Below are 16,107 nucleotides of genomic sequence, written 5' to 3'. Positions count from 1 at the left end.
ACGAGTTTCCATGATACTGAGGGTGTGGCTCATGCTGAAGAATTTGTTTCTTGAAAATTTATTTTTTCAGTGTGAGGAACAAGGTGTCAATTCCACTTTCAAAGACATGAGTCCTTGTAAGACATGACTAGGAATAGGTCTCTCAGAGATATCATAGAGTATAGGTGAAAGGTCACTTTGTGGAGCTGAGATCTAGGACACCACAGTCATTTTCCATTGGCACATTATGTTATGATTGTCCACAGGAAAGGAGGGAAACTGGAAGCAAACTTGGAGAAATATGTAGTTTATATCAGACTCTTCCTTTTTCTCCTTTCTAGACTTTTCCTTCGTTATTTCTTCTTTCTCTTTGCCAGAACTACCTTCCAAACTTTAATCACACCCTGGAAGAAGTCAAGTCATGAGGAAGCTATACAAACACGTTCTAAATACTAGGATACCATGAAGTACACAGTAGCAATGCATCTGGCACACCCTCATTTGAAACTGTCTCCTAAAACTTTGGCAGAGAGGAAACTATCCAGTTTTTATTTCACAAAATTTTGCTTCATTGGTTTCATGTCATAGGCCCATGACTGTATAAAGAGTCATAATCTTGACAAACACATCAGTGACTCAACAGGGAAGTGTTGCAAAGCTGTAGTCCAAACACTGGTATTAATTTCAGAGGCCATTAATGCTATTAAAAAAGGAACTTTTGCTAACCAAATAATGGAATGCCCTTAATTACTTTTCAGTTCGAATACAGTCCCTGACACCCTGAACAGACCATTTTCTTTCTTTATGTAAAGTGACCATAGAACTTGGCAACAAAGACTTTAAGTATTAAACTCCCAGGTATGACAAGACATCTCAAATTCAGTTATTACTGCAATTGAATGGTAAAGATAGAGAATTTACTTATAAAGGAATGTGACTATCTGTTACATGTCTGCTGTAGCTCTGTAGCTTTACAAATCTGGTGACTTAGTTTAAATCAACTCTTTTAGGGCTCCTGGGTGGCTCAGTTGTTTAAGCGTCTGGCTTTGGATCAGGTCATGGCCTCACGGTTAGTGAGTTCGAGCCCCATGTGGGGCTCTGTGTTGACAGCTCAGATCCTGGAGCCTCCTTTGGATTCTGTGTTTCCCTCTCTCTCTGCCCCTCCCCAGCTCATACTTTGTCTCCCCCTCAAAAATAAATAAACATTAAAAAATTAAATCAACTCTTTTACTTCTACTTCTCATCAACACATAAAAATGGCACAAATGAAAGATAAGTTTCAAATCTATAATTAAATTGCTCTGTCACCATTTTTATTGGCATACTTTTTAATGAGTTTTTCAGTTGTTTAAATTCATATGAAAGTCAATAACAGAGTTAGTTGTCTATGTGGCCTTTATTTGGAGCCTAATTTTTAAAACCTGTGTGAAAAATAAGGTGTTTGTGATTTTGATGAGTTAATTGGGAAAGTGAACCCTAAGCAAGTATTTGACATTATTACGGAATTTTTAAAGAAGAATAGTATGATTTTTTAAAAAAAGAAGAATGCGTGGACGGTTTATTACATTTCATCATCGTCTTAATCATCAAACATTTGTTTATCTTCTGCTGTATCTAGAGCTCTGTGCTCCAGATAAAGTAGTTGATACTGGGTCATTACCAGGTGGTAATTATTCCACCTCTGTTTGAAGATCATGCCAAGCTCAACTGACTACTTTTAATTTAAGTTCATTCTTGAACACCTGCCACTGTATTCCAAGCATATTTGAATGTCAAAATATACTCTTTATAAAGTCAATTAGAATATGTGTTTGTTGTTTTGCAGTAACTCACTTGATGTGAATATGTTATGCAACTTTAGTATCATCACCAAAGGACCTCGTAGTGAATGCAACATTTGGCCTTAGTTCTTTTTTAATATATATATTTCATTTATACCAAAGTAATACATGTATATAGTTCTTTATTTTAAGTTTATTTATTTATTTTGAGGGGGGGGGAGCAAGAGAGAGCATGTGTGTGTGTCTGCTAGCACATGAGCGGGGGAGGGGCAGAGAGCGAGGAAGAGAGAGAATCCCAAGCAGACTCCCAACGCTGGGCTCAATTTTAGGAACTATGAGATCATGACCCGAACTGAAATGAAGAGTCAGACACTTAACCAATTGAGCCACCCAAACGCCCCGATATGTATATCGTTCTTAAGAATCGATAACATGACAACAACTTTAAAGAAAAGCAACAGCACTTGCTCCTTTCCCACCTCCCACCTGAAATACCCAAGTATCTGTCAATGATCTACAGTCAAAGGCCACCAGAACGCACCTATCATCGAATAGATAGAGTTAATTACTCATTTCAGCAACGGAGAACTCACATCACAGGGAGCCGTGGGGTATCTAAGTTAAAGAGACTTATAGGATTGGGTTTGGGGGGAATTTCTTGCTCTGCATAAGAATTTGTTTAGACATGGGAACAATGCAGGGCACCTGGGTGGCTCAGTCCGTTAAGCATCTGATCTCAGTTCCGGTCATGATCTCACAGTTTATGGGTTTGAGCCCTCATAAGACTGCACTGAAAGCTTAGAGCCTGGAGCCTGCTTCCGATTCTGTGTCTCCCTCTCTCTCTGCCCCACCCCCGCTTGTGCACACTTTCTCTGTTTCAAATATAAATAAATAAATAAATAAATAAATAAATAAATAAACAAACAAATAAATAATGAAAAAAAAGAAATGGGAACAATTCTATGATTGGATATTCCACTAAATCTTCTCTATAGGGATGGAAGACCAGAGAAATACTAAAGCTTAGTTGGTAAGAAGCAGCCTCAGCCACATGAGCTGAAATAGGGACATGTTGGGTATTTTGTGGCTAGGTCAGTGCTCATATCTTGTCTGTGTTTAGACATGATTATAAAGTGGTCTTCATTGTGTCTTGATTCATTATAGTCACAGAGTGTCCTTGTATGATATTGATGTTCTGTGAAATGTTTTATGTTCAACAGGAGAACACCAGAGCCTAGCAGTGAATGTCAGGCGGGTCCCTAGCAACACTACGGCCCAGCAGATAGCCCTGGACTAGCCCCTGTGGGTCAGGAGTGGCTTTCCTCTCTCCCACATCACATTCAATTTTTTAGCAGTTTCTTCTGGAACTTACCTCCAGATTCTTAAGTACTAGTTTCCTCTTATTCTTAAAGTTTTGATTTATTTTTAAATATTTGACTTCCTGCTGTAGAAATAAGCTTTTTGGGGGGCACCTAGGTGGCTCAGTCAGTTGGGCCTCTGACTTCTGCTCAGGGCATGATCTCACAGTCCATGAGTTCGAGCCCCGCATCATGCTCTGTGCTGACAGCTCAGAGCCTGGAGTCTGCTTCTGATTCCCTCTCTCCCTGCCCCTCCCCCGCTTGTGCTCTGTCTCTCAAAAAATAAAATAAACGTTAAAAAAATTGTAAAAAAATAAAAGAAAGAAGCCTTTTGGTCTCTTATCTATCCCATTTATACTCATTCTCTACATACATGCCTCCTGTCGCCATCCTGGTATGTGCTGATATCACCAGTATTACTTAAAAGTAATTATAGTTATTTTTGTTTTTATGGCTATGAAAATATTATCCAGAGCAGTACTGTACAGAATACTATGATTATATATCCTTTCCTTTAGAATTTAATTTTATTAATTGTCTTATTTGATTTGATTTGCTCAGTTACCAATAATTCTTCCCCTAAATTTTCCAGTAGAATTGCAAAACTTTTCTTTGAATGGTTAAAACATCAGATAGTTCTTTGGTTCCATTTTCCTCTTGTAGACAGCCCTCCTGAACGCTCAGATGACTGAAGGACCCTGGAGCTATTTTTTTTTTTAATTAACTCTACACTCAACATGGGGCCCGAACTTATAACCCCAAGATTGAGAGTTGTATGCTACACCAACAGATCCAGCCAGGCTCCCTTGGACTAGGAGCTCTTGAAGCCTATCACATTGCTGTAACATTGCGACTTCCTTTTAAGCATTTAATTTGTTCCTCTCTTTGCTGGCTTTTCTATTTCCCAAGCCGTTTTCTGCCTGTTCACTCTGCTGTTTTTGATGGACACAACCCCTAGTAACTTCCCCAGAAAGTGTATACAGGAAGCAAATTTTTCGATATGTGCATACCTGAAAATGCCCACCCTGCCCCCCTGAACACTTTAAAAAATATTTTCTTATTTTTTTCCAGTTTTATTAAAATATAATTGATAGGAGGCTTCGTTATGTAGGCATAATTGATGAAATCATTGGCCAGTGGTGATTGATTTAAACTCCAGCCCTTCTAGCCTCTCTGATAGTAGGATTATGAGGGTGGGACTGAAACTTGCAACCCTCCAGTCTCCTGGTTCAACCCCTGACAACCAGCCCTCCTCCAAAGGGCTATCCTATAGCCACTTCATTAATATAACAATGGCCACCCTATTGCTCTCACTGCTTAGGAAATTCCAAAAGTTTTAGTAGCTCCTGTCAAGAAATGGGGTCTAAATCCTAACATACATTTCTCATTATAAATCGCAATATCACAATATGGCTACATGATTTTCACCATAGCGTTAGCCAATCCTTCCATCCCATCACAATAATTACCATTTCTTTTTCGTGTCACTGCACACTTGCATGATAGTTTGGGGGAAACAGAATTCTAAATTACAAAGAGGTTTTCCTCTGAATATTAAAGTCACAAATCTGTTATTTTCTAGGTCTTCATGTTGCTGTTGAGAAATTCAGTGCCTTTTGATTTAAACGTGAGCCTTTTTCCTTCTTCGGAGGCTATTAGGATCTTTGTCCTTGGTGTTTTGAATATTCATTATGACATGACTAGCTATACCACCTTTTTTTTTTTTGCATGTATTTTGCATGTATTGGTTTTTTTTTTTTTGCATGTATTGTTTGCATGTATTGCCCTTTCAATCCAGAATATGAAGTTCTCCAGTTCTGGGAAACTGTCTTGTATTATTTCTTTGATAATTTATTTCCTTCAGTCTTTTCTCTCCAGGGAAAAGACTTATTATTTGGACCACCTATATGAATGACCTTAACCTCCTTTTTTCCCTCTTGTCTCTTTGTCTTTTTGTTTGATCTTCTGGGCAATTTCCTCAACTATTTATTTCTACCCGTATACCAGTTTGAAAAATTTCTGTTTGTTATCCTATTTTAATTTCTGTGAGTTCTTTCCCCTTGTCCAAATGTTGCTTTTTTTAGAAAATCTTTTTGTTTTGTTTTGTAGATGCATTATGTTCTCTAATCCTAGACTCTAAGGATGCTAATTATAGATTTATTTGATATTTTCTCCTCTTCCCTATGTTAGCTCTATTTTCTCAAATTTTTTATTCATGTTTGCTTCAGTGTCTAATGTCATAACAGAGGCTTTTTCAAATGCCTGACTCACTTGTCTATTACTCCATTCTTTTTTTTTTTAATTTGCATCCAAATTAGCATATAGTGCAATAATGATTTCAGGAGTAGATTCCTTAGTACCCCTTACCCATTTAGCCCATCCCCCTTCCCACAACCCCTCCAGTAACCCTCAGTTTGTTTTCCATATTTATGAGTCTCTTCTGTTTTGTCCCTCTCCCTGTTTTTATATTATTTTTGTTTCCCTTCCCTTGTGTTCATCTGTTTTGTCTCTTAAAGTCCTCATATGAGTGAAGTCATATGATTTTTGTCTTTCTCTGACTAATTTCACTTAGCATAATACCCTCCAGTTCCATCCACGTAGTTGCAAATGGCATGATTTCATTCTTTTTGATTGCAGAGTAATACTCCATTGTGTGTGTGTGTGTGTGTGTGTGTGTGTGTGTGTGTGTGTGTGTGTGTGTGTGTATACCACATCTTCTTTATCCATTCATCCATCAATGGACACTTGGGCTCTTTCCATCTTTGGCTATTGTTGATAGTGCTGCTATAAACATGGGGGTGCCTGTGTCCCTTCGAAACAGCACTCTTACTCCATTCTTAAAAGTGAGGCATTAGGAGAAACTTTCAGTAACTTCTTATGCTTTAGATGGGGTTTATGACAGACTGGGTCCTTCACTGTTGATGGGGCATGGGGTCAGGGATGGGGGGTGGGGAGGAGCACCAAAAGTTTCACTATTAATAGATTTTTCTCTTTGGATGTTCAATTACTCTAGAGAGGAAACTTCTAATCTTCTGCCTGAGAGGTTATGCCTACAGGCCCCTGTTCTTGGAACTGAGCAGAACGGTCACGGTCGCGTGGGACCTCACTATTTAACATTGTCAGATTTCTCTTAACCCATGCCATCATAGCACTTCCTTCCAGTTCTTGGCGAAGTCCAGGCCTCCTACCTTCCTGCTGCAGTTTCTTCATAGAGAAAGTCTCTAGCTTCTGCTGTGTGGGAGAGAGACTTATCTGGCTATTTGGAACAGAGGAGGGGATTTAGGAATCTAACTGCTCCCCAAACTGAGTTCCAGTAAAAACTGGCTTATGCTCCCCCCTTCACTCTCACTGTCAGAGGTACTAGATGTCTCTAATTCCTGGTACCTTCTGAGATTGCGTGGCATGAACTGGCCTATTTTCGCCCCTATACATGCTCTCTTTGCCTGTTAAGTCCTTTACTTAGTCCAGCTGCTTTTGATGTTCCCAAAGTTTGTTGACATCTCTTGCCTGTCACAGTATCACCCATTCTCTCTGTCCTTTAGGGATTATACATTCTCTTACCCTCTTCAGTGGCATTTTGGGAGAAGCAGAGATAGAATATATATCTAACCTACATTGTTTAACCAGGAGCCTAAGCTTCGAATTTTACTACTTATTCTCTAAATACTTTTAAAAATTGATAAGCACACTGGGAATTCTGTAACAAAGAATTGGGGGAAACAAAAACAAAACAACTAATTTTCCTTTTTCCTTCCACACATCATTCAGTTGTATGAGCTTGTCCTAATCAGATAAAAGATGAACAGAAATTCAACAAGAGTTTTCGAATGGGGCAAATTTAGTCTGTGCTCACTGTACCCAAATCTCTGATGGAGCCAGCTACAGGCACTCAAAGAAAATAACAAAATCAGATAACAGGACTTGTAACAGTGACTCATAGTACCTTATGCCTATGTAACCCCTTTGCTTACATCTGACTTATCAACCCTGGCTCACTCTAATTTCCATGGAAAGTAGCATACTTTATCACACTTCAAACTATGTTGTCCTCACCTCCTGACTAGTATCAACAGGTTGTTCAGTCCATTGCAGAAGTTTCTCTCTCCTGTAGTACACAAGTGACCATCAACTTCACTTGAATTTCATCTCTACTCACCGTGATGCTTTTCATGTTAAGGAGAACTGTTGTTTTTCAACCATACAATGTTGCATAGGAATTGAAGGCTGCCTGCTAGTTGCTTTAATGTCAGTGGAAGCAAAGATTCTCGGTAAAGAAAGTAAAAGAGAGTCTTAGTAGTGATAAGAGCTAGTAGCCACAGTGAAGATGCCAATCAAATGTTCAACCCACCAAGAGAAATGTTAGGAGCTAGTGTCTGTGGATGTCACAAATCTTGATTGCAAATGTCAGTTCTTTCCATGGTTAGTGACTTCAATTAACTGGAAACAAGATGCAGGAACATGCAGATGCTTGTTTTAACAAGTAAATGTAGCAATGGCCAGTGGTAGGTCTGACTTTGCAAATATTACATGTACTTGGGAAGTCAGAGAACAAGTTTGGACTTGAGGATAGCAAATGTCAATGAGGCTGAAGAGAAATGTTTTTGGGTGATTTTTTTAATCCCCCCTGCCCCGAGAAAGAAATTTACCACCTATCTAGAAGGAAAAAAAATGTATCGGTGTATTGGTCCAATATTCAGCATTTCACTATCAGTTTTATTCAACAATTAAAACGTGCATAGTATAAATCTCCATTGATTTCTTCTACTTCCAGGGACTCGTCCATCACCTATTTGCTGATGACATTCAAATATGCCAATATTATTCTTTGTTTTTAATTTATAGTACATTTCAAAGAACTGTCCTAAGCTATCTCAAACTCAGCAAATCCAAAATTAATCAAATTATCTACTCACCTATTCTAACGTTCTTCCTAAATTCCTTAGTTCATTCATTTGTTCTGTCATTTATTTGCTCATCTCAACTAAAACGTTTTAGTCTCATGCTCTCTCCAAGCACAGTGATTCCACCAATGGCCAATAAATATTTCTTAAATCAATGAATGGATTTTCAATGCTTTTGATTCTCTTCCTCTAATGACTTAGTGAGTTCTAGTCACTTGATTTCAACCCCCTTCTCAAGACATCTCCTTCCTTGCCTGTACTGTTGCTGCTCTAATATGGGCCCTCAAGCCTTCTGCCTCCTGGGTCTCTGCCATCTAAACTGTCTGCAGCACAACTTTGGTCATATTTTTAACTTAGTTTAAAAATACTTAATTTCTCTCTTTTGCCTGCCAAACAAAATTCCAACTTCTTCTCCCGACTCTCCTCAGTTATTAGATACTTCTTACATCACTTCCTCCAACTTGTTTTTGAATCTTCCTGTAAAGCCAGGCTTTCCCATGTTTGATTGCACTGGGTCATTCCGTGCCTCCATGCCTTTGATCCTGTGATTATTTCCTACCCTAGAATGTTCCTTTTCTCTATCTTCTAGCCTGCTCAAATCCAGACCATCCTATAGCTCTTAATCCAAAACCTCCCAGGCCTCTAGATGGACTTACTTTTTTACTCCTCAAAGCTTGCATGACCTTTTTATGTATATGTCTGCTCTATCTCTCACAAAGTCTGAGTTGGATTTTCATAATCTGCTAGGTGTCAACCTCTCTCCCAAGTCCAAAAAGGCCCTCTTGCCTAGCCCTTAAGCCCAGCCCACAGAAAATGCTATAGAAAGTTTTCAGAATTGGCATTGACTGAAAGCCATTATATACACTATTACTGAGGATTACAAACATATTTCAGGAGTTAAAGGGAAAAAAGTAAAGAAAAGAAAAGAAAATTGAAGCAGAAAGCGTTTAGTATTGAGAAGATGGTGAAAAATATTAAAACAAAGTGGCCCATGATATACGAACTAATATCTCAAAAAGAAATCACCTTTTCAGTGAACCGAGGTTCACAGAGGCCCTCCTCTCACGGCCACCCTGCCATCATGTTTCATGCCGTTCCCTTTCTTTTCCTGAAGACTCTTCAAACCACAGGCAGCGTGGGCAGTAATGAGGCCTGTGGTTCATTCTTTATTCTTTATTCACTGGGTTTTCTTTCCCTATCTTGTCATCCAGGCATCATGAGTGTGGCTCTAAGAATCGCAGTGTCAAATGAGAAAATGTGATGGCTTGGGTAGAAGCAGTCTGGTCCTCCCTTTGGAAAGCTTTCACTTCATCCCAGTATCTCTGAAAGAATATGAATCTGGAATGCACTGCCCTCTCCAGGTGCTATGTTCTCTCTAATCAGGGGAGGGGGATTGGAGAGGAGGAAGTGGGGGGAGGGGGGATTCCTTGGCACCCCCCCCAGGTTCTCTTGTATCAAGTCCTGTATTGCAATGGCCTCATATATAATGTGCTACCTGAAACATCAGTAGTGGTGAGAAACTGTTGTATGTGAATTTTAATTACACATGGTGAAGAGTCCTTGCTAGTTCAGAGAGAGCCACTCTTCACGTTTGCTTTATTTTAGTGAAGGGGCATTTTATCTAATTAGAGAGAAATTATCACAGAGGAAAGTGGCCAGGCACCTGTCTCAATCCCACTGCAGGCTTGCTGTATAAAAAGGTACTAATTTGACTTACCTAACCAATGGTAATAGATGTACTCTAGCAGAGGATTCTGTTTTTAAAGCTCTTTATTATAAAAGAATTATAAATATATGCTAATTAGAGAAAATCGTAAAGACCCTCCCTGTAACCACATCCAGCTTCAACAATTAAGTAGCAGCCCATCTTAACTCATCTCAATACCACTCCAACACTTCCTGATTGTTTTGCAACAATTCAAACATCATATTATTTCATTCATAAATATTTTTAATTATCACATAGGAATCTTATTGACAATACGGTTAAACAGTTTACCTTTGATTAATAAAGTTGTCATCCCACCATGGAATCTATATTTTGTTGCCTCAAAACTTGAAAGGCACATAGGGCTTCTCATATACGTATTGAATGTGTAAAACTTCCATGGAGAGTGGGATTGTGTGAGCTAGCTCTATCCCTGTGATTAATCTACTCTGTACACAATGGCAACCAGGGTGTGGGAACGCCCCTCCTTTGGTCACCTAGTAACTTTTCACTGGTCAACAAGAAGCTGAATAAACTATTATGTTGCGAGAAAGTGCTTGGCTAGCTGACTTGGATCATCTCCTAGATTTTATGAGAAGTTCCATTGCCAAGTTTGAATTCGCTAAACCTTCAAGGCTTTGCTGGCAGAAAAGAAGCGTTCCACTCTTGGAGCATAAATGGATTCAGAAGACATGGGCTCAGGTAAACTAGGCCAAATATTGAAGCAGATTTGGAGACAAAATCTGATGCTAAAACAGGCCCTCCTGGGAGATAGCCATTGTGAAGGGGCTGGCGGGGCCACTTGGATAGCCACAGTGGTCTTTCTGGGGCAAGAGCTCAGTGGGGCCCTTCACCAACTCTTGGAGCACACTGCAGGGACTCTGCGCTCTACCTGCCAGCAGCTGTATGTATTGCTTGACAAGGAGAATCAGTGTATCTGGAAACAAGGCAAGTATTTCTTTTTATTCTTTCTCTAAGAAATGTTGATTGAGTAGTCACTTTCAGAGGCACGAAGGAGCATGCGAAGAAGGCTAAGATAGTCTTGTCCATAAGGGACTATTCGGGGAAATAAGGTAAGACAAATGCACAATAGTGCAAGAGATATCAAAACTAGTTCCATTCGAGAAATAGAAAGAAAGTACATTAAGAGTTCAGAAGCAAGAATGATTCCATTTTTAGAATGGGAAATTGGGAATTTTGCTAGATCAAATGTTGTATTTTAAGCTGAAGCTTAAGTGGGGTGCCTGGGTGGCTCAGTCGGTTGAGCGACTGACTTCGGCTCAGGTCATGATATCACAGTTTGTGAGTTCGAGCCCCGCGTTGGGCTCTGTGCTGGCAGCTCAGAGCCTGAAGCCTGCTTCAGATTCTGTGTCTCCTTCTCTCTCTGTCCCTCCCCCACTCATGCTCTGTCTCTCTCTGTCTCAGAAATAAACATTAAAAAAATCTTTTTTTAAAAAATAAATAAGCTGAATCTTAAGGAATGAATTGGATTCATGCAGCTGGAAATTAGGAATCTTGAAAAAGCATTCCAGGCAAGGGTATTATTAGCAGGATCCACAATTAAGAGTAGGAAAATTGGCGTACCTGGGTAGCTCAGTTGGTTAAGCAACCAACTTCGGCTCAGGTCATGATCTCATGGTCTGAAGGTTGAGCCCCATGTTGGGCTCTGTGCTGACAGCTCAGAGTGTGGAGCCTATTTTGGATTCTGTGTCTCCCTCTCTCTCTGTCCCTCCCCCACTCATGCTCTCTCTCTCTCTCTCTCTCTCTCTCTCTCTCTCTCAAAAATAAACAGTAAGAAAAAAATTTTTAAGCAGAAAAATATTCCTGTTTTGAGACAGAACAAGCAGTTTTTCTATATTGGAATATGATGAAGTTCTATTTGTAGAATTATTTGAGCTTGAATCCATTAATTATAAAAACAGTAGAAAGACTGGGGTGGGCTGGGTTGTAGAATTGGACACTCCCTTACACACACACTGAGAGGGGAGCAGGTTCTTGGGAATAGTCCCAATTATGGGTGCTGAGAAGTATGACAGGAAGAATATTGTATCTGATGAATATGATCTCAGACAACAGTTACTCTAGATAAGAAGATGGGTGGTATCATGAAATCGAACTCTAAATAATATAGTGTTAAGGTAAGTGGGCAGGTCTCATCAATCAGGCATCCAGGGCAGATAATGTTAAGAAATTATCTAGAAGGCAGATGGTAGGCATTGGGGAAATCTGCCCAGAGGCAGCATGATCCAGACAATGGCAGCTGGAGCTCATACCTAGGGCTCTAGTCTCTGGAGCGAGTTGAATATTGTCTTAGGCAACATATCAAGACAAAAGCTTATTCATGGAAAATGATAAGGTCACAGCTACCAGAATAGGAGATCAAAATAAAGGTGGTCTTGGGTACAAGACAAAAACACAAGTTGTGAGAATTGGAGCCCAAAGATAAACCTAGACTTGTAAAAGGATGATTTAATGATGATTCTTAAAATACGGACCTATGTATGGGACCCTAAATTACACATTCCTGAGTTCAGAATTGAATTCTAAAGACTGGAGAATTGCTAAGCCTGCAAGAAGTGATCAAATGACCTGAGCTATGAGCTATGACCTCAGAGGAGGGATGAACAAAGAAGAGAATGGTAGGACATGGGGATGGAGTAAAATATTATTTCAAATAAGATCACGAGGATCTTCATTAGCATGAAGAGGTTTGACTTGGTTTAGTAGTCCTTGAGTAGCTAATGCAAGTTCTAATCAGAGAATCAGAAGCTGCACAATTAAAGCTATTCTTTGGAAGGCTGATTAGAAAACTGTAAATGATCACAAGCTCAGCAGGAAGACTAGTATCAACTTAATTTAATTCTCATAGCAGCCAGAAAAGTACCTAAAAAAGTATAGTTTCTACACCAGTAAAAATAATGTAGCTATGGTATGCCTGCTACTCAAGTCTCCTCTGAAGTGTTTTGCTGAATTTCAGGGAAATACTTTAAGTGGATCACTGATAAACAATATAGTACCTTAAAAGGAGAAGGAACAAGTCTCAAAGTCATACTAAATCATCAAGGAATGATTGAGGGAAATGTTGAGTTCAGTTGAATAGTTTTGTGGCTGTGTAGGGGAGATCATGGTATCCGCCTGCAAATACTCAAAGTATTTTCATGCGCAGAAGGTATTAGACTTACTCTTTGCCACTACAGTAAAAAACAATTTGTCCCCAATTCCTAGACATGTTACACGAATGACAGTTGTACAAATGACTTCTCCTTCAGGAGGGAGATCGGCTTAAATGACTGGTAAGGGTCTTGGTGGGCTTGTAAGGTTATCTTGCCATACCTCAGTGGAGAAATATAATTTGTTTCAGCTTTGTATTTTATTCTTTTTATGTATCTGTGTGTGTGTGTGTGTGTGTGTAGAAATAACTACTTTCATCGACTGCCTCATGAACATAAATGAATATTTGGGGAGCACTGCTACACTTCTAAAGAAAGAAGAAAAGGAGATGTGTAATTTATGCGGCATGCATGATGAATGTACCCCACTGCAGACAATGTCCACCATTCACGATATCAAAGAAGCAGACATTGCTGCAAGAGGGGAACAGAATGTCATAGAAACAGCTACTGTTTCTTCCACAAATGGAGAGCAAAGTCATTATACGAACCAGGTCCAGTTAAAAAAAAATAAAGCACATATGAATTCAGACTTAGTGGAAAAAGAAAACAATACATCATTGAATGAAGATATAACAGAGCAAGAGGAAACAGAGAACAAAATGTTCCCAGATAATGTAGAAAATGAAGATGATAAACAAACAGAACACATGACTGTTGAGAACGTAAATGGCAACAGGGAAGAGACGCATGACATAATCCAGGCAACAGAAAGAGAAATACAAGAGACCTCAGAGAACCAAAGAGAAGAGATTACCACATCCTCAATAACATGTGATATCTCCAGCAGATATCTGAATAGTCTCCTTTCCAATGATTCAGAGAGTCTAAAGCAAAAGAATACCATAATGGAAAAGGAGTAAGTAAATGTAATGTGAGTGGTGCTTATACAATGCCTAGTGATATGTGTTTCTATAGTGATTATACATAGTATTTATACATGACTAGAATTTTACATTCCCCCAAAAATATTACAAATCAATAATTCAGCTTAAATTACTCTTAGCAAAATTTATATGGCAGCTATTACTAATTTTTTTTTATAGTTTTAGGAAACAAACACTCAATGTTTCTCTAGAGGGAGAGGAATTGACTATATATGGAAGCAGTTTAAATGAACAATCGTCCACAACCTGAATGGTATTCTAAATCACTACTCTTTCAATTATAATAAAAAGAAACTAGGAGATTACAGAGAGTTCATATACCGGAAACACATTTTCTAGCCTCAGATTTGTTTTAGTTATATCCTCAAATAAATCCTCACATTTATTTTATTTATGAATTATCATAAATTCTTAACCTGTATCTGTAGTCTCCAGGGGGCATGGTAAGCTTTAAGCAGTTTTTAAAACTAAGTGTGTATTTTCATACCTATTTTATCTCTTTGAAGATGGTTCAAAACTTTTACCAGATTCCCAAAGAGCCCATGACATGTGAAAGAATAAAAGTGGAAATTGACTGATATACTTCAGGAATTATCTCCCCTATACAAGGGAATAATAATCCCTATTTGTCCAAATAAAATAAAATATTCACAAGCCATAGTTTTCTAGTAAATATCACATCCTTGCAAGGCAATGGAGAAGAATGAAAACAATCATTGCTTTGGGAATCAGAAAGACTTAACATTTTATATCCTGTTTTATTACATAATAGTTCTGTTAACCCTGGGCAGCTTGCTTCATCTCTTAGCCCTATTTTCTGCTTTGTAGAAACTATATATACTTGCTGGGATTATTTGGTAAGGTCAAATGGGAAAATCACGTAAAGGGCCTAGCACCGCGTCGCTTTGTAGCTGCTCACGCTGGCCTTCATGTTAGTATATAATCAATCTCACTCTCAACAACCCTCACTTTCTCTACCTCCCACACGCTTCCAAACTTCATTTAACCCCTCTCTGCCATGACGTGTGGTGTTGTTTTCAGGTGTACAATACCGTTTCCAGGACAGCACCACAACTGAGTCAACGACCTCAAGCAACTCATTTTGCTACTTTGACCTTACCTATCTCATCAGTAAAATGAACAGATTGAGTTAGGTTAGCAGTGAGGTCTCTACATGGCTGAGAATCTAATGAATTTTGTAGATGTCATAGCAGTGCATTCAATGCATGAAAGACCCCCATAGTTTCAAAGAACTACTGCCCCTGCAAAACAACTATTATGTTAGTTAATATGCAGTTACCCACTTTACTGGAGAAAAATATTAACACTTCACATTCTTATATTCAGAAATGACTCAAAGCATCAACTAATGAGTCACTGCTGAACCACTCCCTCTAACACCTCCCTAGGTGTTCCCTGGTTAGTGATTTCCTCTTCATAGCATCCAAACCAATTGTGCTTGGCTTGCATATTTATAAAGATGATGACTCCTTTAAATCCCTCAGGCTAGAACGCCATCAGATCACTTAAAATATGTATGTCATGAACAAAATCTTGCTGGGAATCTGTTGTGATTCCTTGCTGGATAGTTTTCTGTAAGAAACCTATCTCTTCTACTGTTGTCCTAGTATGTATAGACTCAAAGGGAAACAAGACTAAAATAAACCAATCTGATTATTTTAGCTGCTGGACTAGATCTATTTGATTAAGCCTAGAGGAAATGGAAGCATTTATAGGTCTCTTCACTCATTTCCTCTGTCTGTCTTTTAGAAGAGTGTATGCAGATCATTTCCAGGGCACAGAAGAGAACCATTTTTGAAGTTATACAAGGCTGAGTCACTGTATTCTCTATTAAACAATTCCAAAATTTTCTCTCATTTTCTGAAGTACCATTATTACTGTCATCAGAGAATATTAAAACAGACCAATGTACTGGGTAATTTTCTTTCTAAATTTACAGGTTCGGAAGTATCAATATAAATGACCCTCCCTACAATTTCAACATGTTTTGTTTTGTTTTGTTTTGTTTTTTGATATCTTTGTTAAAGGACACTATTAAATCCAATCTACTAATAATTGAAAAATGGTTAAAACCTTATTATTCTAGAGCTGGGTATGAATGCTGCATTTTACACTGATCGTCTTATATATTTTCACATTGCCAACATTTCAGTCATTTCACTGATGAGAAATGTGAAGTAACCAGAAGAGGAGAAACTACAGCTGGTAATTTTAATGTAGAGATCTAACATTTACCGAGCACATATTTTATGCTAACCCCTTATTATGAGAAGTTTAAATATTTTATCTCATTCCATGTTCA

General features: G+C 38.6%; 1 protein-coding gene across 2 annotated transcripts in view; it reads left to right on the top strand.

The window, feature by feature from the left end:
- Nucleotides 1–10,252: 10,252 nt before the first annotated feature.
- The window catches only part of DTHD1 (death domain containing 1), a 73,582-nt gene continuing 67,727 nt past the window's right edge, over nucleotides 10,253–16,107 (top strand). The window contains exons 1-2 of one of the 2 annotated variants that reach the window (XM_027053330.2): nucleotides 10,253–10,675; nucleotides 13,141–13,756. In XM_027053330.2, coding sequence (XP_026909131.1) covers nucleotides 10,405–10,675; nucleotides 13,141–13,756 — 887 coding nt within the window. In that variant the 5' untranslated portion in view covers nucleotides 10,253–10,404. Of the gene's footprint in view, nucleotides 10,676–12,264; nucleotides 13,757–16,107 lie in introns of those variants that run through there. The other variant, XM_053217469.1, reaches the window with a different exon arrangement.

This window comes from Acinonyx jubatus, chromosome B1 (genome assembly GCF_027475565.1).
Source record: "Acinonyx jubatus isolate Ajub_Pintada_27869175 chromosome B1, VMU_Ajub_asm_v1.0, whole genome shotgun sequence".
In the NCBI taxonomy this organism is placed as follows: Eukaryota; Metazoa; Chordata; class Mammalia; order Carnivora; family Felidae; genus Acinonyx; species Acinonyx jubatus.
The sequence above is the reverse complement of the archived record's forward strand: the minus strand, read 5'-3'. Positions and strand labels throughout refer to the sequence as shown.